This window comes from Pinus tabuliformis, chromosome 4_1 (genome assembly GCF_031772625.1).
Source record: "Pinus tabuliformis cultivar Carrire ecotype Pingquan chromosome 4_1, CPIR1, whole genome shotgun sequence".
Lineage (NCBI taxonomy): Eukaryota > Viridiplantae > Streptophyta > Pinopsida > Pinales > Pinaceae > Pinus > Pinus tabuliformis.
The window spans coordinates 214,921,994-214,944,361 of record NC_142303.1 but is presented as its reverse complement, the minus strand read 5'-3'; the positions used below and the strand labels follow the sequence as shown (position 1 = coordinate 214,944,361).

The window sequence follows — 22,368 nt, the reverse complement described above, 5'->3', positions numbered from 1 at the left end:
CTGCACCTTTTAAGAACACAATTGTCCTCTTGTACTTCAATCACAAATGAGATACTAGGTTCTGACCACCTCTTCTTTCACTTAGAAACTCTCACCAGCTTCCTTCATTGCTTAGCAATTCTACCCACATCCTCTGTGGAATTTCCTTTGTGAGTTGCAACAATACCTCTGCAGTAACAAGTCTCCTTCTTGCTACATATGCTTCACTAAGCTTCTCTCCTCTGAGCTCAATCTTTTAGCATTTCTTTGGTTCTTTCCTCTGGAACCAATTGAGCACTCCTCGCTCTAGATTGTTGCAACCTTCTCACCTTCTTATGCTGCTACCTGTGCATCATTATAAAAACCACACATTCTCCAGTCTTCAAATCAAATCAAAACAAAACATATCACCTCACCTTCAAGATCTCTGCATGATCTTGTTCCACCATTTCCTGTACTTCAAATGGATTGTCCTTTGTCTCTTGCATCTGCAATTCTTCCAATATTTTGCTATACCTTACCTCTATGTGATTATTGTTTGTCAGATTAAAATCTGATCTCCTCTTGCCTGCTTTCATCACCATTGGCCAGTGTACACACCTTCAGAACATAACTCTGTTCTAAATTCTTTTCAAAGAAATGTTCACACAAAATTTCTTTGTGTTGCCTTTATACCAAACGTTTCAATCACAATTCTGCTCTGATACCACTCTAACGCAGGAAAACCCGCATATTACCCACAGTATGCATATAGAATGCAAAATTTGTTTTGCCTAGGAATTACAATGACTTGTATGGTCAAACCTTCATAAGTTAAGGTTTAAGGCCCTTTAATCAAACCCTCATGCGGAACGAGTTAATAACTAACCCTAGTCTGGCCCTTTGGTAATCCTTTGTTGCAAACTCTTATAACTAAATCCTTCATCCTTTATGGCAACTTTGGTTAATTCTATAACCCCACATGTTAACCAGACCCTACTCTACGTGCCAGCTCATCCTTTATCGCAATCGCAGAGTTCAAAGGATTTAATAGAACATGCACTAAGGATTCCCGACTTGTGATATGCAATTTCCCTTTCCACCGTTGATTTCTTCTACGAGATCAACGATTGTCGCAATATCGCATCATACCAACCTGTGACTTCATCACCTCTGGCATGCGATGTGCAATAACACAGTCAGACTTCAATAACATAAAACCGCACTTATAACCTTCTCGGGTTCGCTCTGCTCAGTTCTTATTGCCCAATCTCCACCGTCGGTCTTGTCTTGAATCTTACGATTGATGTCTTTTCCAATCAACAGAGCTGCTCGATGATCTTGCGCCGTAGATCGAAACCCTTTTGATCCAATGATCCAATTGATATCGCACAGACCACTTGCACGACGATTATCCGCCCTCACGAAGCCGATGAGAATTATCAGTCCTCGATCTATAAATGTTCGGGTCCGCCTTGCAGTTAAAGTTTGATCTCTTTACGGCCCGATATCCATTGGATGACGAAGGCCATCAATTCCTATGGCCTGCGGCCCTTCAACTAGCACGTTGCTTACCAAACGCTCAACCCCCGTAGTTGATTATGACGTAAGCAGTTGAAATCTAGATCGATGGTTAGGATTTACTATGGGACTTCAACCATGATCAAGGGAATTTGTTCTCTCCTACCCCCCCTGCTCTTTACTTTGGATTTGTGTCGTTCCTTCAATGTTTTTCTGTGATTTCGGCTTCCTTCAGGGTTTTGGTCCTTCGCTGTTCTGCCACAACTCTCTCCTTAACTTAACTCCACTATTGCCTTTATGCTCCTCCACATTCACTGTAACACTAAAGGCTTCCTCCTGTAATGTCGACGTGTACAAATCCATAACACCTCTCTGTTACTCTTCTCGGTATTTTGCCTCCCTTCTGGATCTGCACTTGCAACCTATGTTACACAGAATAACTCAAGATCATATACAATATACATCTCAATTACTCAATACACACACATGAACTCAGAATTGAGTTGTCTATTTAATAAACATGTATTTACACAAGAACTCTTTCCTTGGCCCGATCTTCTGTATGAGTGGCCTTTGTTCCTGCCCGTAGGCTTACAATCTGATTGATTGACTTCCTTAAATACTCTCTAACTACTAACTCGTTATGCCTTTTAGGCTTACATTTATACAAAAGGTTCTGTTGAACTAATTTTGGTTTAGATCCTTAATCTGCTGAACTAACTCCTGAATATCCTCTAAGTCCACTTATAACTCCTACTTATCCCTAGGAATCCTCTCTAGTTCCTTGAATCATGAGACCTATAAGAGTTACAATTGATTTCCAACTCTCTCATCATCATTAATTACTCATGTTCTCCTACACTTGAGAGCATTTACAATTATCCTCACACTTATCTAATTAATTCCTACTTTAACCACTCAAAACATTAATAATTACATACATAGGAATCCAACTTCCTTGAAAATACAAGACCCCCTATGTCTACTAAAATACAATGATGTTTCTAAGCCAATGCTCCTGCATCAGTTGTCGAAAGAAAAGCGAAGGAAGATACCAGGGTGTAGTGTAGAAGGAGGCATTAGTTAAAGGAAAAAAGAAACAGAGTCTGTGTCTTATGCTTGGAGGATCTACTTGTCAAGGGTCTAGTGTTTGACATTTGTCAATTGAAGCTTCAATAAGAGAAATTTGCAGAAGGGTTTTCCTCTCTAGGAAAGAGAGGTTTTGTCGTGGCTGAGATCCAACATATTGTGTTCTTGTCTCTTTTGTTTTGGTAACAATTTGATGAAGTAAGAGTACCCACTCCAATAATAATAAGAGAAGACCGTGCTAATAAGAAAAAAGTAAAAAGTACCTCACAATAGTTATCATCGTCATAAGAATCTCATCATAACCTAGATGCCCTAGATTCTTCAACAAGATGAGGAGTACAAAGAGAACTCATGTTTTAGAGAGTTCAGACTCAGACAAAGAAGTCCCTCCAAAGACGACAAGTTGTGAACTAACAATGGTTCTAGTTGGTCTGAACGCAGGGGGATGGAAAAAAGTGCAGAAAAAGAAAGGAACGAAAGAGAAGTTAAGTGATTATTATCACACTTAACTTCAATGTTTCATTTGTATCTTTTCTTAGTTTTTTATTTTTAGCTCATAAGCTAAGAGGCATAGTTTTTCAGGATGCTTTTTAGCATATGCATAATGTAATTTTGTTCTTTGTTTCACGATGAATAAAATTACGGGCCTTTTCTCTCTGGAAAAAGATGACTACATTAGATGTACTATTATATGTGTCTTTGCATTAAGTTCATAAAGAAGATACGACACTTGAATTATGTTATGTTGTTATGTAAGGAATTTTTTGATCCCTTGTATTAGTTCTAAATCTAAATGCGATATTTTAAGATTGAAGAAAAGTATCTTTAGTTTGTATGAACTTGTCAAATTTGGTATTTATTATCTAAATGAACAAGATGAAATGATGTCTTTAATACAAAATCACTGAGTTGTTGTTGTAGAAAACACCTGTAGCTGTTGAATTGCTTGTAAGTCCAAATTTGTAATCTAGGTTAGGTGATTTTTGGAGTATAGATACTCTGTTGAAATGAATACATTCACTAAAAATCTTAAATACCTAGATTGTACTTTGAGAGATGTAAACTATTTATTAGACCTGCAGGTGTTGTTGTAGAAAATGTATGTAGCTTCTTGTGGTTGCAAAAAATGTTTGTACTTGCTAATTTGTCAATAAGTTAGAGTATGTGATATGTGTCAAGAGAGTTTTTAGTGCATAGAAAATTGACATTTGTATGGATGCCCTCAATAGAACCATTAAGGATCCATATTGTACTTTGAGAGATATAGTCTATTTAATAGACACATAGGAGATCTAATGCCAATTTGAATTATTATATTTTTGGAAATGGTTTATATTGAGAAAATTTGGATTATACATCACTGTCAATAACAAAAAGCATAAAGCATAGATCAATAAACTATAGCTGTAGCTTTGGTTGTTGATATAGAATTATACTACACATTGATATCATCACTAACCATTATATTCATGAAGGAAAATAAAAAATAAAAAATGGTACCTCTTAATCTCAATTAAATAAAAAGGGTATTGAGTGTGTGTTTTTCTCCAACACCCTACCTTAACTTTGGAAGCAAAACTATAAAATTATTGTAATTATCTTAATCGAAAAATATTGGTTGTTATTTTTTTGGAAATTAATTGTGTATGGATTTTTGGATTGTCCAACTTTTCGAGTGGACTCACCACCCATGCCAATTTTATGGAAATTAATTGTATATAGATTAATTTCAAAAAATCCAAAAATCTATACACAATTAATTTCTACAAGATTGACAATCAATATGATGAATAACCATGGAAACATACTTACTAAGAAAAATAAGGTAATTATTATTTATAAATTCTAATGTTCTCTATACATAAACAACTTAAAATATATTTTAATTTCTATCTCCGAATTGAGTACTCTATCCTTGAACCTATAAATAAAGGTAAGAAGCCATCACAAAATGTTATATTAAGTCAAAACTCAACATGTTATATGTCATAAGTGAACTCTAGCTAGAAGAACAACTAGCCTAAATCCATTTTAACTCTGGATCTACTAAGTGCCAAAAGGGATCAAATCTCTTTTCACTTTAAAAGAGGTTTGCATTTCAAGGGATTTGATCCCTCTTGATAGATCCAAAATTAATATAGATCTAGAGTAGTTTAATTATTAATTATAATTATAATTACTATTTTATTTCATTTTTATCCAGTGAAATTTTATGTTTTATTCTTATTTTTTAGCTTAATTTAATTTAAATTTAAATTATATATATATATATATATATTTTGACGAAGTCAAACTCTTAAACTTGGCAATGTTTCTACCATATTGGGCTCCCGACCAACTAAATCCACTTTTTAGTGGGAAAATCTATCATAACTCAGTTGTCAAATGACAACCACCATCACTTGTTCCTATTAGGGTATATAAGCTCACTCATCACTGTTATTCAAGGAAAACCATGCCACTTGAAATTACCCACTTAGTAAGGATGCAGGCTCACTTTGCTAGATACAATTAACCAAAACAAACTCTTTTTTTAGACAGGTAGAAAACCTATCATAACTCAGTCGTCAAACAAGCAGTGAGGACAACCATCTATGGCTTTCCAAAACAAACTCTTACCCAAACACACATATATAAAATTTTATTATTATTATGCTTTTTTTGTTTTTACGTAACATTTCATTTTAAAATGTGAGGCCTTCAAAGACAACAGGGAAAGTTATGCAGCTAGAAGCTAGCTCTTGGGATAATCTATTTAGCAAGAGGTTTGTGGATAAAGCTTCACAGAAAAAAGACCAAATACATCAAAGAGATGAAGAAACAATCTGTCCTATAAACTATTTTTAACCTTATGATTAAAATATATATATATACATATATTTTTTTTTGTATATTTAATTATTAAAATACAACCTTTAAAATATATCATTTCTACTCCTCAAAACGAAAGGCGTTGGAATGAATTTAATTAAAAAATTACGCTTTATTGCACGATTAAATGGCCGATAACCTCTTCAGAATAGTTCACCCGTGTCTAATTTTTATCTCACATCAATATTATTTGTATTGTTCGATGGAAAGAGGATTAATTTGCCAATTTACCAGTGAATAAGATGAACCACACAGTTCCAACTGACCGCAGGAAAAACATACACATCCCTAACCGCTCTAATAGTTCCAGATACGTTTTCAAATTTGAACACTTGTAGCGTTTATCATGCAATAAATGCCCGAACTAACACATGAAATGAGAGGCCAGGAACCTCCAGGTGAAGCAACACTTTTTGGAAAATCAGGATGATAAGGAGAAGATGAAAAATTCGTTCCCCGGATTCCACTATACGACGGAGTGGACTCGCTCGAGGACATGATTACAACCAGAGACAGGCTATCATGAAATCTTCACCTTTTAAAAATTCAAGCGCACTTTGCAAGGTACCCTCACATGCTCTCACCCAACTTTCTCCCACCATTCAAGGTGATGAAATTTGACTCTTTTGTAGTGCATCTTAGTACAGAATCTAATCCATGATTGATGATTCAGCACATTAACAGGAATGATTAAAACCACCCAAAAAAAGAATCCTTGAATTGGTGTCAGGGTATGGGACAGAAGACCCCATATATAATGCCTTTGGTTCAGAAATGTGGGCTGACAGATGAAACCATGATTTAAACACAGTGGGAAGGGATTGGGTAATGGTGGGTTTAAACATGCTACAGTTATTTCGATCGGTAATCGTTCACAAGAGCTGGAGATTAGGAGGAAGAATTGGATATGGGGGAGAGGAGATCCCAGCAGATTGTTTACAGCATGGGTTGCTCAAAGCTAGGTCTTGCACTTCCCACGATATCGATATTTGGTGGAGGTCATAAATCCACAGTGCATATGTCACCGGCTACCGCCTCTGCTGATGGTCAAATGCAGCAGTCTCCCGGACCCTTTGCGGGGTTGATCATTTGTGTCACAGGGCTCTCCAAAGGTATGTTTGTTTTTGTTCTTTTGTTTTCAAATTCCCTTTCATATGGTTCAAGGTGGAGTGACAGATCCTCAGACTTAAATTTTGGGTGCTTATGGCCCAGAGAATCATGTGTTTCTTTTGCTTAACTGTAACAAAATATACTTATATCATCAAAATATACTTATATCATGATTCACGAAATAAAATAGCTGGGAACCATGATAGCTGGTTGTTCCAGGTTGAGGACTGCTACCCTGACTTCATTGTATTCTGCTTTCATACTTTCGTAATTCTGCGATACAGACTTGCAAACAAACCAATGACACTTGTTTAATATGTCTGATGTGTCTGATTGCTGGACACCTTCCTGGGCTCAGATCAAAATGCCCATATGTCTGGGCAGATGCTGATAATTTAAAAGTGAAGGGGGCATGTACACTTGTGATTTGCGACCCTGTACTGCTAGGCAATTTGAGACTGACTAAACCCCAGAAGTAACCATGCAGGAATGGCTAGAGAAGACAAATTACAGACCCTCAATCACTTCTGTCATCTTCAGATTCAGAGCCCTTATGGTAAATTCAAATTCATCACCATTGTATGCTAACACGTCAGCCTTCTCATTGAAGGTTCTTTTGATGTCAGTGAAGGTAATCACTGCGATAGATTTTGCCTTACCATCTATCCAAGATCTCAATCTTTTCAAATTATTGAGCTAGGCAACGAAACATTGTACTGTATGCCTGTGGTCAATTTTAAATCCACTCAGCATTGGATTCTCTTAACAGTATTAATCTTCGTAGTCCCTAAACCTTTGCCTAGTGCCTGTATTTTGGTCACTATGTTGGTGTTAGTCTGGACGTTACGGTCATATTCTATCTTTGTTACTCCTCGGAGGTTGATAACAGGTCCCCTACCTTTACCCCTACCCCCACCTCCCTATGTTATCAGAAACCTGAACAGGAGATCTGTTCTTGTTCTGTTCCCATTCCTGTCTTGACATTACATTAGTACATTACTAATCGATCCTATATACATAATGTATGCTGGGAGGGGGGTGAATTCCTCTTTCTTACCCCCCAAAATCCTCTAGCTTTGTTTCTTGTTTTGTTACAATTTCCTGTTGAATTCCTAGTTCCATTTTTCCATTTTTGCTAACACAGGACCCCAACTTCCAGACTCCAGTGGCATGGGTGAGGCCAAGCCCAAGTCCTTGGCAACCTTAGCAGAATAGTTACCCTGCTGTCATGACATCATAGCTAAAAGTAAGTTTGACCTCTTCTGGGCAGCATAGCCACAACTTCAGTATGACACAATCAATACATGGCACCTCAAATATGAAAAAAAATATCTGAACAAGTACAAGAAATACTAGAAAAAGGGGTAAATTACACGTAAGAAAAAAATCTAAAATCAATAATAATTCCAACCATAATTTTAGTACTATCATAAGAAATGTATATTGTGGATATCTAGCCAAAGTGCAAATCTACCATTGTAGGGGAGAAAGTGTAACAAAAAGACATAAAGTCCTGGTTTAGGGTTAAATGAGTAAAATCAACTATTCTTAACCCTCGTTGGAAGTCTGGTCTGGTCAATGGAATTGTTGACTGATTTGGCCGTTTCCCCGTCATTTTTCTTCCATAAGCAGAAAAAAGTTGAAAAAACAGCGCCAGCAAGTAAAATGACCATGTGTTGTTACTATGCTGGACAGTTGACCTTTTAAAGGCAGCTGACTGTGAACGTGGACTGTACCATGTTTCTTCCCATGATAAGTTGTTATTGCTATATTGCAATGAAACAATAGTTGATCCTCAGCAAATGTTCAAATAACATTCTTGTTCTCCTCCTTCTACATAATGGCCTGAAAAGTTGTTTTTAGACAATGGTTGGATTGGGACTATAGTTGGAATCAGACATTTATTTGGCATAAATTTTCCCACTCTAACTTTTCTGACTTATGGAGAAAGACCACGCCTAGTAAGTTTTTCAGGTAACAAATCCAGGGGAAACCTTTTCTGTTAACCCTAGATTCTTCAGGGCACAAGGGCATGTCAGCAACTTATGAATAGATCATATATAGCTTGTCAACAATTGTCTCACAAAGAGCGAAGTTCAAACATGTTGCAAACTGGGATTTGAACCTGGGTGGGGAGCGTAACGCCTTTTCTTCACAACCACCCAAGCTACACCAAATTGACAATATCAGGTACTTTTCAAAGATTAAAACAAATTCCATTAGAAGGAATTTTTAGCAGTCATGTTAATTTTAGATAACAACGGTATGTTCTTATGCTTTAGAGCAATTTACTTCAATTTTTCTTATTAGCCCAATATCAATTTCCAGATTAGCAATCACATTAACATGATTGTAAATGCAGATAGAACATAAGTAATAAACAGAAGACAATCCAAGACAAGAGGACACAATATTTGGCGGATGCCAGGGAAAAACCCCAATGCAGGGAAAACCCTTTGATCAAATCTTCTTATTATTCTTCAAAAATTCAGCAGAGAGAGAGAGTACAATATACAAAATTCACTTGCCCAAATACAGTGAAATCTGTCAAGTCAAACTGCAGTCAATGGGATGCCCTAACCAGAAAGTCAACGCTGGTCAAATCAGCTCGGTCAAACCCAGTCAATTTGGCCTCCAAAAACAGTCCAAATCAGCCCAAAACAGCCCTAAAGAGATCGGTCAAACTTGGTCTACGCACAGTCAAACCTGTAGTCAAACTTGCTGCAGTCAATGCTGGTCAAACAGCACAGAAAATCTCGGTTTCTGTGCCCAAATATGTGGCCTGCCCAAACAGAGACATTCCCAGAAAAATCACAGCCAAACGAAGTCAAACATTGACCGGTCAACGCCAATGTTTTAAAACTCCGGCTCGGACTCCGACTCGGCCGAGGGTCGACTCCGACTTCGACTCCGACTCGGTATCGACTCGGCCGGCTCGATTTCAATGATTCGGTCGTTGTAAAAAATACATTAAATATTTATTTTTTTTATAAAAAAACATAATTTTAAAGATTTTCGTTCATGTTTCCAAACACACAGCGTTATAATATAGATGGAAGACAACATATGATCAAACTAGCCTCATGAATATATCCATTATATCAAAATGGCACCCAGTGCACTGTCCAATGGCAATACATACATGATCAAAGATTCAAAACAAAAAACACATAACCAAGGAGGCTAGAAATGGCCTCTACAACAAAAGTAAACTGTGACCAGACTCCAGTACTACTGGCTAGTAGCTACTGCCAGAGGAGCGAAGATCATGTGGATCAATCTCTGGATCATCATCAGAGTCAGACAGGGGGCCCCATGGCTCCTCCTCCTCCTCATCATCTCCAACTGCAACTGTAGAAGTGGTAGCACTAGCAGGCTGTGCAGCAGATGCAAGCTGAGATAGAGAAGATATGCGGCTGCGCTTCTGTCGTGGCTGAGCAGAGGAAGCACCTGCAACTGGAGTCCTTGCTGGCTGTGAGGCTGAGGCTGGTAGTACAGGTGGATCGGGATTTGCATTCAACTGAACATCATGTCTGAGTGATGCCTCCCTATCTAAATCTAAATCAAGATCCTCATCAGGATCAAACTCTGCTGGATGACTCTCCACTACCCAATATGATGTTGGTTCAATCTCTTCCAACACAATGGGATTTGAATCAGGTCTTTTGTTCAGCAATTGGTTTCGTCTGAACGGGAGGTTGTATTGGACATAGACTGGATCATTTAACCGTTTTTGATCCAAACGTTTTCTCTTCTTTGTGTGAATCCTCTTAAAGACAGATCAATTGCGCTCACACCCAGTAGCACTGCAAGTTTGACTCAAAATACGAATTGCAAACTTCTGCAATTCAGGACAATGGCCACCAAAAGCCTCCCACCATTGTGCTGCAAAAAACATAGGAGTGGAATGAGTTAGCTCAACAATATTACAAATTATATCCAACTTTCAAATTATAAATGATTTAACAAAATTTAAAAAAAAGGTAAAACTATTAAGAAATTGAAAATTGAAATTTTTGTTTACCTGGCTCATCTGCTTCTCTTGCAATCTTTGCTAGGTTCTTCCCAAAGGTACTTGAGGCATTGCTGAAGGTCGTGACGTGTCGGTGTATCTCCAGTTGATCAGACTCTAATGGGATCATGCGATCAATGCAGTCAGTCAGTCTATCTCTGACCTCCGCCCTCAAAGCTCCTGACTCCTTAGCTTTATAATGATACCGTGGGTTCAAAAAATACCCAGCTGCATGTATAAGGTGATGGAGTTGATTGTTTCATCTTTCATCAATGATTGCCCAAATGGGCCCATACTGAGCCACTCTATCCCTAAGTTACCGGAAACTCCTGAAGAATTTTCTGGAAACGCGGATCCCCGTTTCCGATACATAAACGGATACGATTCTTGTCCGAAACACTGTAAAAACGTTTTTGTGCCGTTTCAAAAAATCAGAAACTTTAGATTTGGAATTGGATACGTTTTCAAGGGATTTAAACTTTTTTGGATCCGTTTCTGGAAATCCGGAAATGGATCCACGAAAATTGTGATCAAAATCCACCCTTAAAATGTTAAAACGCTTGAAAATTTGTATAGCCATAAATAATTAATAAAAATGAAGAAATCAGATTTGCAAATAAACTCACTATAAACACAATCTCATAAAATCTTTTCTGAATCTTTTTTTTTTTTTGTAAGGCTGGGGTGGGACTCTCCGATTTACATGTCCATTATGTACCCCTCTACGGGGGCAGGGTAGCCCAAGATTTGAACCCAAGACTTCCGGTTCGGTGAGACTTCATTTCCACGGCCCTTGCCGCTTGAGCTACTCCATGTGGACATCTTTTCTGAATCTTTAGAAACAATGACACTCCATATATTTATCAAAGATTCTTACTAAGAAAAAGATAGATGTTCAAAAATGCAAATAAAAGTGTTTGATGAATGTCTTCGTAAAGAGATTTATTTGAGCAATTAATTTTCATTTTGGTTAAGGCTTTGTTAATTGTCATTGATTTTGCTCTTGATTTCAGAAATCCCTCCAATATAACAAATCTTCTCTAGCCAATCTTGTGCCCGCATATAGTCATGAGACCAAGCTGACATTGAGAAGATTTAAATGTTCAGATAGGTCTTGATGGAATATCCCAATGATCCCATGGGCCTTTTAATTGTCATGCAAGGAAGATAGATATCATCTGCCACGCATGACACGTTCTTTGAAGGAGTTGGACCCGAAAGCACAAAGGCCGTAGCATTTCTGATTACATTATTAATGATGATGATAATATGTTGAATGTTATAATAATCACTAATGATGATGACAATGTTTATGCTGAATTGATGATGATGATTTGTTTATGTTGAATTCATGACGATGACTATGCATTTTTAGATATAGATTCTAGATTCTAAAAGATGAATGGTAATATGAAATATATATATATATATATATATATATATATATATATATATATGCATGCCGTTTCCTTGCCGTATCGTATCCTCATATTTTGAAAATTTGTCGTATCCGTTTCAAACCCCGTATCCGTATCCGTTCCCGTATCCGTTTCAGTGCAACTTAGCTCTATCCCTGTATGCCCTCTTTATTTGCTCCTTTGCTTGATCCATAGCCTCATAAATGAAGCCCATAGCCAATCTTTCCCCATACACCAACAGCAACACCTTAACCAGTGACTCAGCAAGCTTCACAATCTCTGCTGCCTTTCTCCAAAAAGATTTTTCATTAACTTTCTTTTTCAATTCTTTGCCTTCCAGTTTGTGAGACCAATTGCTTTGATTCCATTCATCACTGGAAAACATCTTTTGCAAGTTTCTATTTTGGGAAAGCATAGATTGCAATGTCAAAAAATGAGTACCAAATCTAGTGATGGCAGGCCTAATAATATCCCTGCCCCCAGTGTGTTTCCTCATGAGGCTCAAAATCCATGAATGATTGTAGATAATTTTGTTATGCTTTTGGCATGATCTACTGTGTTTTTGACCCAATCTAATTTTCCAATATCCTCAAGGATGAGGTCTATGCAATGTGCAGCACATGGGGTCCAAAAGATGGTCTTATGTTTTTCCTCTAACAGTTTACTAGCAAGAACATAGTTAGAGGCATTATCTGTGATGACTTGAACAACATTAGCCACCCCCACCTCCTTAACAACCTGATCCAATAGCTGAAACAACAATTGCCCATCTTTTACCTTATCAGATGCATCAACTGATTTTAAAAACATGGTTCCCCGTGGGCAAAAGATAAGAAAGTTTATGATGGTACAATTTCTTTGGTTAGTCCATCTATTTGACATGATGGTACATCCTGTTCTTGCCCATGAGTCCTTGAAATCTTTCAAATACTCATTAATGGAGGCAATTTCTTTCTGCAAATGATACCCCCTTAGCTCATGCATAGTAGGGCCTTTGAAGCCTTTTCTAGCAACATGTATGGCATCAAACATAGGCTCATAATATGGTGAACGGGAAGCATTGAAGGGGATATCAGCATCATACCACCATTTAGCTATGTAATCACAAGCAGTCTCCCTCAATTCTTTCTTCCAATGGTCATCTAAAGTGGGTTGCATTTGACTTTTACTAGCTTGAGGACCATGTGCATCTGATGGAGAGGAGCGAGTGAAATAACTTTTGATAGTCATATCACCCTTTTTCATTCTACCCTTTCCCTTATCTTGAACATAACCAAAAGACGGAGGAACATATCGGAAATGGTTGGATGCATCAATATGAAGGATAGAGGAAGAACCCTCAAAATCATAATGGGGGTTGGTAGCCATCATTTTTTGTATCTCCCTCTTTCTCCCAATTTCAGCCTCTAACTCTTTTTGCCTAGCCTTATCTTCTTTAAACTTCTCAAAGTTGGCTAACAATTCCTTCCTAATCTCCCCAATTTCTGGTGAGGTACATGGAGTAATTTGGCCTCTAATCCCCGCCAAGTGTTGTTTCAGCCTATTAATGCCCCCAGGACCTTCCTTAATTTTCCTTTGGCAAAATTTGCAATGCATTTGACTATCAACCATTTCAACATATGCCCAAGCAACATCTTTCACTCTAGGTGCCATTTTTTGACTAGGAAATGAAAGCAAACAATCTGAAAATGAAAAAAAAAAAACATTGATTCAATGTTCATTTCTTTCACAAAAAACACTCTTTAGGATTTCTAGATATGCACCTAAAATTTAATAAGCAGAAACAGATTTGTACAAGTGAAAAAATTACCTCCAGGCACAAACTGCCTCCTCAAGCTTTCTCCAAGAAATCAACTCGTCAATGCTGCTCCAAATGGTTGCCCAAGAAGCTCCTCACTCTAGCTACAATGCTGGCCCAAGACTCCTCACTGTTGTTCCAAAAACAAACTCAACAACTGCTCACAAACTCTCACTGAAGTTCTCACTAGCAGAGAATGAGAGCATTTGAGTGGGTTAAATAGGGTTTGGGAGAGGGGAATGGACCCCAAATAGCACTTAACCAATTTTTAAAACAACTTGGAGTCCCCAACACTCAGCAAAATCTTAAAAATTAAAAAAAAATATATAAAAAACGCAGTTTAAGGGGTTTACTGGCCGCAATGATTGACCCGGCCGAGTAGTTACGGATCCGGCCGAGTCGGCCGAGTTATGACTAACTCGGCCGAGTCATGCTATAACTTGGCCGGGTCAGTCATAACTCGGCCGACCGAGCCATTTTTTCTGCCGGGTTGAATTTTTTTTTTCCGGCTCGGACCAACTCGGCCGAGTCGGTTCCGAGCCGGCCGGATCTTAAAACAATGGTCAACGCTGGTCAAAGCTGACTGCAACTTGGTCAATGCAGAAATCAGAAAACCCTAGTCAACCTTTCGCACCGTGTGGAGGAGAAGAAGGCTGCCTAAAATTCCTAAGACCCAATCAGATGAGGAGAGAGAGAGATGTATGTGTGATGAATGAATGTTCAAATGAGGTAGATGCTCCTTCTATTTATATGCAACGTTGAGGGTGAAGAGACGTGACTTTTGGGCTTTTGAGCCTACATTAAATTGCTCGCCGACCTTGACAATTTGTCCATAGAAGAAATAAATTCATAATTCCATTTATATATCTCAGAATGAGATGATCTTTAGATCAATCTTACATCTCTCGGAAAGAGGAATCCAACAAAAATATCATCTCCATCATATGAACTGTCCAAGGTGGAGTTTGGCCCTAGTTACCAAATTTAACATTCCCTCTCAACTAGGGAGAACTCCACCTGCCAAACCATCTAACAATCTGTACCATCCTTGTCATCCCTGCGCAACAATGAAGAAGAAATGATCAAGAGTGTATCATAGCACTCTCCACTGACTCGAAGTCTGTCTCCATTGATCCCAGATCAATATCAAACATCCTAGCATAGAGAGTACGATAGTATACAATGCATCCATTGGTAGTACTATGGTCCCTATCCTCATTTCCCAACTCATTCGCCAGATGAGAGGTACTTCCCATGAGTCCCAGACTGCATGGGTAGGATGTATCGGCTAGAGAAGGCGAACCACTCATCTTGCTCATATGCCATAGGAGAAGGTGAACCACTCGCCCTATGCATATCTCAACCATCATGGGGTATCATAGGGAAAGGTAAACCACTCACCCTGTACACAACGCACCACTAGGGGAAGGTGAACCACTCACCCTATGGTCTCTCATCGCTCCAAGAAGTACCCCAAGCCCCCCGGAGCTCCCAGAGCTCAATATCCAACTCAAACGGGACCCTCATAAGAGGGTCTCTCCATGACTCCAAGTCGTTCATGGAAGGTTAAGAATTTGATCTTCCTCGGGGGCTTTGTAAGAATATCTGCGATGTTTATTTGGGGTAGCATCGGATGTGCTCCAGCCACGAAATTTGGTGGAGAGGTTGGGGCACATGAGATCTCTAATACCCAGAAAGGGTTTGGGCAGATTCTAAACAGATTAGGAGATATTAAAATAATTAATATTTTTAATGGAGTCCTTAAGTCTAAACTTAGGGAAAATAAAATATTAATGTGTATTAATATGAATCTGTGTTAGAATGGTCCAAAAGACATGGATCAAGCGAGATCTAATCTTAGCTGTTGATTAGGGACTTAATCTCGGCCGTTGAGATGTCAACAGGAAAAGTATAAGAGGAGGCTTGAGTGTCACTTGGAGGATACACCAGATGATCAGTCATTCTATTCTCTAGAGTGGGGTTTGCTAAGAGAGATAGAATCAGTGATTGGGAGAGCAGTTGAGGGGCATTGAGTATAGAGAAACAAAGAAGGCAGAGATTGTGCCGGGAGAGCAGCGCAGCAGCCAAGGAGGGTGACACAGAGCTAGCAAGGGCTCACGCAGGGCCACGCAGAGGCAACCAAGTGCTGCGCAGAGCACTAGAGGGGCCAACGCAGAGGCTCCTAGAGTTGACGCAGGGACTCCTAAGGTTGACGCAGGGCCAGCGTGGGACAGAGAGGGGCTGACGCAGTCCAGATTAGGCAGACGCCGGGGTTGCAGAAGCAGTTTTGTGCGAAGGAACTGCCGGAAGGATTTTTCGGGGTTTCAGCCTGGAGATTTCTCTCAAACTGTGAGGTATAGCTGCTAAGGAAATTCTCTGTTGGGTAGGCTAGTTTCGGCACCCAGATTGTACTATGATATTGCTTAATAAGAAAACCCTTAGATAGATGCACCGGTTTTCTGGCATTGGGTTTTTCCGGGGAATTGGTCCAAAAATAATGGTGTCATGTGGTGTGTTTGTTCTTGTTTCTTTTAGTCGCTGATCTGTAATATGTTGAGCATGCACTGGTGTTTATTTTCAGTATTTACTTTGTAAATAACTTGTTAAAGAAAAATAACAAGTAGGTAGGAATAAATCAGAAAAAGTGCATGAAGGGTCTCTAAACTAAGTAAACTTAGAAACTTCAACATGCGACCTAATCATTAGTCCCAACGTGACAGAGCCTTATTGCTCCCTGTTGTACCATATCCCGGATAAAGTGGTACCTAATATCAATATGCTTGGAGCGGTCATGAAACATGGAATTCTCAGAAAGACAAATCCCACTTTGGTTGTCGCAGAAGATCACGTTGGTATCCAACACTCTGTTTTAAGAAACGGCCGTTTCGAAACCGAAACGGCCAGGTTGATCCGAGCCAGCAACCAAAATATTGAAACGGCCTTTGAAACGGACCGGGAGGCCGAGTCAGCCATGACTCGGCCAACTCGGCCGTTTCCGATATGAGTCGGCCGAGTCACAAGAAACCGCCCCAGCAACGCGTATTACAGCGATTTTTTAAAAGTTTAATGGATTTTTAAATGGTTTTTGGGTTGGTTTGGACTCCAAATAGGTATATGAATTTGCTAAATGATTTTTGGGGTCCATTCCCCCCCCCCAAACCCTATTTAACACACCCAAGTGCTCTCATTCACTCACAGCAATCTTATGCATTTGAGTGAGAGTCTTCTTTGAGAGTTAGTGAGCAGTTCTTGAGCTTGTTTTGGAGCAGCAGTGAGGAGTCTTGGAGGAGCATTGTAGCTGGAGTGAGGAGCTTCTTGGGCAGCCATTTGGAGCAGCATTGAGGAGCTGATTCTTGGAGCAAGCTTGAGGAGGCAGTTTGTGCCTGGAGGTATTTTTTTTCACCTCTATAAATCTGTTTTTGCTTAGTAAATTTTAGGTGCATATCTAGAAAGCTTAGAGAGTGTTTTTTGTCAAATAAATGAACATTGAATCAATGTTTTTTTTTTTTTGTCATTTTCAGATTGTTTGCTTTCATTTCCTAGTCAAAAAATGGCACCTAGAGCAAGAGATCTTGCTTGGGCATATGTTGAAATGGTTGATAGTCAAATGCAATGCAAATTTTGCCATAGGAAAATTAAGGAAGGTCCTGGGGGCATTAATAGGCTGAAACAACACTTGGCAGGGATTAGAGGCCAAATTACCCCATGTACCTCACCAGAAATTGGGGAGATTAGAAAGAATTTGTTGGCCAGCTTTGAGAAATTTAAAGAAGATAAGGCTAGGCAAAAAGACATACAGGCTGAAATTGGGAGGAAGAGGGAGATACAAAAAATGATGGCTACCAACCCCCACTATGATTTTGAGGGTTCTTCCTCTATCCCTCAAACTGAGGCATCCAACCCTTTCCGATATGTTCCTCCCTCTTTTGCTTCTGTTCAAGATAAGGGAAAGGGTAGAATGAATTTGAAAAAGGGTGATGTGACTATCAAAAGTTATTTCACTCCCTCCTCTCCATCAGATGCACATGGTCATGAAGTTAGTAAAACTCAAATGCAGCCCACTTTAGATGACCATTGGAAGAAAGAATTGAGGGAGACTGCTTGTGATTACATAGCTAGATGGTGGTATGATGCTGATATCCCCTTTAATGCTGCTCGTTCACCATATTATGAGCCTATGTTTGATGCATACATGCTGCTGGAAAAGGCTTCAAAGGCCCTACTATGCATGAGCTAAGGGGGTTTCGTTTGCAGAAATAAATTCAATCCATTAATGAGTATTTGCAAGAGTTCAGGGACTCATGGGCAAGAATAGGGTGTACCATCATGTCAGATGGATGGACTGATCAAAGAAACCGTATCATCATAAACTTTCTTGTCTTCTGCCCACAGGGAACCATGTTTTTAAAATCAGTTGATGCATCTAATAAGATAAAAGATGGCCACTTGTTGTTTCAGCTATTGGATCAGGTTGTTGAGGAGGTGGGGGTGGCTAATGTTGTTCAAATCATCATAGATAATGCCTCTAACTATGTTCTTGCTGGTAAACTGTTAGAGGAAAAACACAAGACCATCTTTTGGACCCCATGCGCTGCACATTGCATAGACCTCATGCTTGAGGATATTGGAAAACTAGATTGGGTCAAAAACACTATAGATCATGCCAAAAGCATAACAAAATTTATCTACAATCATACATTGGTTTTGAGCCTCATGAGGAAACACACTGGGGGCAAGGATATTATTAGGCCTGCCATCACTAGATTTGTTACACATTTTTTGACATTGCAATCTATGCTTTCCCAACATAGAAACTTGCAAAAGATGTTTTCCAGTGATGAATGGAATCAAAGCAATTGGTCTAACAAACCGGAAGGCAAAGAATTGAAAAGGAAAGTCCATGAAGAAACTTTTTGGAGAAAGGCAGCAGAGATTGTGAAGCTTGCTGAGCCACTAGTTAAGGTGTTGCGGTTGGTGGATGGTGAAAGGTTGGCTATGGGCTTCATTTATGAGGCTATGGATCAAGCAAAGGAGCAAATAAAGACGGTATACAAGGATAGAGTGGCAAAGTATGGGCCCATTTGGGCAATCATTGATGAAAGATGGAACAATCAACTCCATCGCCCTATACATGCAACTGGGTATTTTTTGAACCCACGGTATCATTATAAAGCTAAGGAGTCAGGAGCTTTGACGGGGGAGGTCAGAGATGGACTGGTTGATTGCATTGAACGCATGATCCCATTGGAGTCTGATCAGCTGGAGATACACCGACAGGCCAATGTCTTCAGCAATGCAGCAGGTACCTTTGGGAAGAACCTAGCAAAGATTGCAAGAGAAGCAGATGAGCCAGGTAAACAAAAATTTCAATTTTCAAATTCTTAATAGTTTTACTTTTTTTTAAAGTTTGTTAAATCGTTTATAATTTGAAAGTTAGATATAATTTGTAATTTTGTTGAGCTAACTCATTACACTCCTATGTTTTTTGCAGCACAATGGTGGGAGGCCTTTGGTGGCCATTGTCTTGAATTGCAAAGGTTTGCAATTCGTATTTTGAGTCAAACTTGCAGTGCATCTGGGTGTGAGCGCAATTGGGTTGTCTTTGAGAGGATTCACACAAAGAAGAGAAACCGTTTGGGTCAAAAACGGTTAAATGATCTAGTTTTTGTCCAATACAACCTCTGGCTCAGACGAAACCATTTGCTGAACAAAAGACCGGATTCAGATCCCATTGATCTAACATCAGATTGGGTAGTGGAGAGTTGTCCAGCAGAGTTTGATCCTGATGAGGATCTTGATTTAGATTTAGATCTGGAGACATCAGTTGAACTTGAACATGCTGTTCAACTTCAGCCTATTCAGTTGAACGCAGATCCCAATCCACCAGCCTCAGTCTCACAGCCAGCAGGGACTCCAGTTGTAGGTGCTTCCTCTGCTCAGCCACGACAGAAGCGCAGCCACATATCTACTCTATCTCAGCTTGCATCTGCTGCAGTTGCACAGCCTGCTAGTGGTACCACTTCTACAGTTGCAGTTGGGGATGATGATGATGAGGAGGATCCATGGGGCCCCCTGTCTGACTTTGATGATGATGATCCAGAGATTGATCGACGTGATCTTGGCTCCTCTGACAATAGCTACTAGCCAGTGGCCTAGTAGTACTGTAGTACTAGTACTGGAGTCTGGTCACCGTCACAGTTTACTTTTGTTGTAGAGTCCATTTCTAGCCTCCTTGGTTATGTGTTTTTTGTTTTGAGTCTTTGATCATGTATGACAGTTGATTATGTATTGCCATTGGGTACCATTTTGATATAATGGATTGGTTCATGAGCCTACTTTGATCATATGTTGTCTTCCATCTATATTATAATGCTATGTGTTTGGAAAAATGAATGAAAATCTTTAAAATTATGTTTAAAATCTTTAAAATTATGTTTTTTTATAAAAAAAATAAATATTTAATGTATTTTTTACAACGACCGAGTCACTGAAATTGAGCCGGCCGAGTCATTACCGTTTCGGAGTCGGAGTCGGAGTCGATCCTCGGCCGAGTCGGAGTCGGAGTCGGAGTCTTAAAACATTGATCCAACACATGTCCAAACAACTCACTAAAGAGCTTCTTCAACCAAACAGCTTCACAGGAGGCCATACTAGCAACAATATATTCGTCCTCGACGGTGCTCAAAGCAATTGATTTTTGCTTCCTACTCATCCAGGATATCGAAGCAAAACCTAGTGAGAAGCAACATATCAATGTGCTCTTACGATCCACCATACTGCCAACCCAGTCAACATCAGAATAACCATGGGAGCCTCACATTCTCGATAGTGTATCTCAGTCCATAGGTGATTGTGCCCCAAAGAAATCTCAGAAGATTCTTGGCACCAATCCAATGTATGTGATGAGGCTCGACCATAAATTGATTCAATGTATTCACTGCAAAGCATATGTCCGGATGGGAGTTCACCAAGAACATCAGGGCCCCCACGAGTTGACGATACTCAAAAGGATTTCCTAAATCGAGCCCAGCTTTCCTTCCGCGTAACTTCTTGAAGTTCAGTTCCATTGAAGTAGTCACGAACTTACAATCCACCATCCCAAATCTTTCAAGTAGCTTCACAATGTATTTTCCTTGGGAACGGAAAATATCACCTGACTTTTGCCAGACCTCCAACCGTAGAAAATAATGCATTAGTCCCAGGTCCATCTCGAACTCAGAAGCCAACTCCCTCTTACATTGATGAATGAGAGGGTCTGCACCTGTCAGAAAGAGATTGTCCACATAAAGTACCAGATGAGAGGTATATCATTCTCAACCTTAAAGTAAAGGTTCAGATCAACTTCACTTCTTGTAAATCCTAGCTTCATCAGATAGCTATCGATCCTCTCATACCAAGCCTGGGGAGCTTGCTTCAACCCATAGAGGGCTTTCTTCAACCTGCATACATTTGACTTATGATCTTGAACTTCGAACCCCTCTGGTTGTTCTATGTAGACTTCCTCCTTAATTGAACCATGCAAGAAGGCGGTTTTGACATCCATTTGGTGTAGGTTCCATCCTTGCGAGGTAGCAAGGGCTATAATCGAACAGATGGTGGTATATCGGGCAACTGGTGCAAATATCTCATCATAGTCCACACCTTCCTTTTGAGAGAAGCCTCGAGCAACAAACTTGGCCTTGAACTTTTCAACACTTCCATTAGCTCCATGCTTGATCTTGTAGAGCCATTTCGAGGTGACAACGGATTTGTCCTTGGGTCTAGGGACCACATCCCAGACATCATTCTTCATAATCGACTCATACTCTTCGTTCATAGCATCCTTCCAAACTTGGTGCTTCACAACTTCTTCGAATGTGCAAGGCTCAGTTTGAACAATGGTGCTCATGGCAGCTAAGTACCCTTGGTACCTATTTGGTTTCTTACTTTTACGAAATGTCCCCCTTGGTGCAATATGTCTCTTGGCATCTTCGAGAGTTTCCCTAAGCCATGAGGGTCTCCTTTTTGAGGAGGAGGGCTCATGAGGAGGTGGATCAATGAGATCCATTAGTCCTTCAACATCAGGCATCGGCTCATCTTGTGGTTCTCCTTGCTTTCTTGTATCTGCTTCTTTGTCCTTCCTTGGAATAGGAAGGTTACTAATCTTCCCAAGGGAAACATCTTCATCGAAGGTGACATCATGACTTATCTCCACTTCTCTTTGACCAGGCACATAGATTCTATATGCCTTAGAAGTTTCATTGTAGCCCACAAATATTCCTTTCTTCCCAGATGCATCCAATTTGCTTCTCTTTTCTTTCAGCGCATGAAAATACACAAAGCTACCAAAAATTATAACGTGAGAAACATCAGGTTTCTTACGGGTGAAAACTTTTTCGAGAGTTTTGGAGTCCAATGCTTGATGAGGGCATCTATTTTGAGCATATACAACGGTGTTGGCAGCTTCTGCCCAGAGGAACTTCGGAAGGCTTTGATCATGAAGCATGGCATGAGTGGCTTCTATAATAGAACGATTCTTCCTTTCAGCAACACCATTTTGCTCAGGAGTATATGCGGTAGTAGTCTCCCTCTTAATGCCAGCTTCTCTACAA

At 39.5% G+C, this 22,368-nt stretch overlaps 1 protein-coding gene across 4 annotated transcripts in view; it reads left to right on the top strand.

Annotated features, from left to right (window-relative positions):
• The first annotated feature begins 5,692 nt into the window (after positions 1-5,692).
• LOC149174998 (uncharacterized) overlaps positions 5,693-22,368 on the top strand; it is a 123,445-nt gene continuing 106,769 nt past the window's right edge. For 2 of the 4 annotated variants that reach the window (XM_089419480.1, XM_089419478.1), the window contains exons 1-2: positions 5,697-6,003; positions 6,113-6,551. In XM_089419480.1, coding sequence (XP_089275606.1) covers positions 6,347-6,551 — 205 coding nt within the window. In that variant the 5' untranslated portion in view covers positions 5,697-6,003; positions 6,113-6,346. Of the gene's footprint in view, positions 6,552-22,368 lie in introns of all 4 variants that reach the window. The other 2 variants (XM_089419481.1, XM_089419479.1) reach the window with 2 other exon arrangements.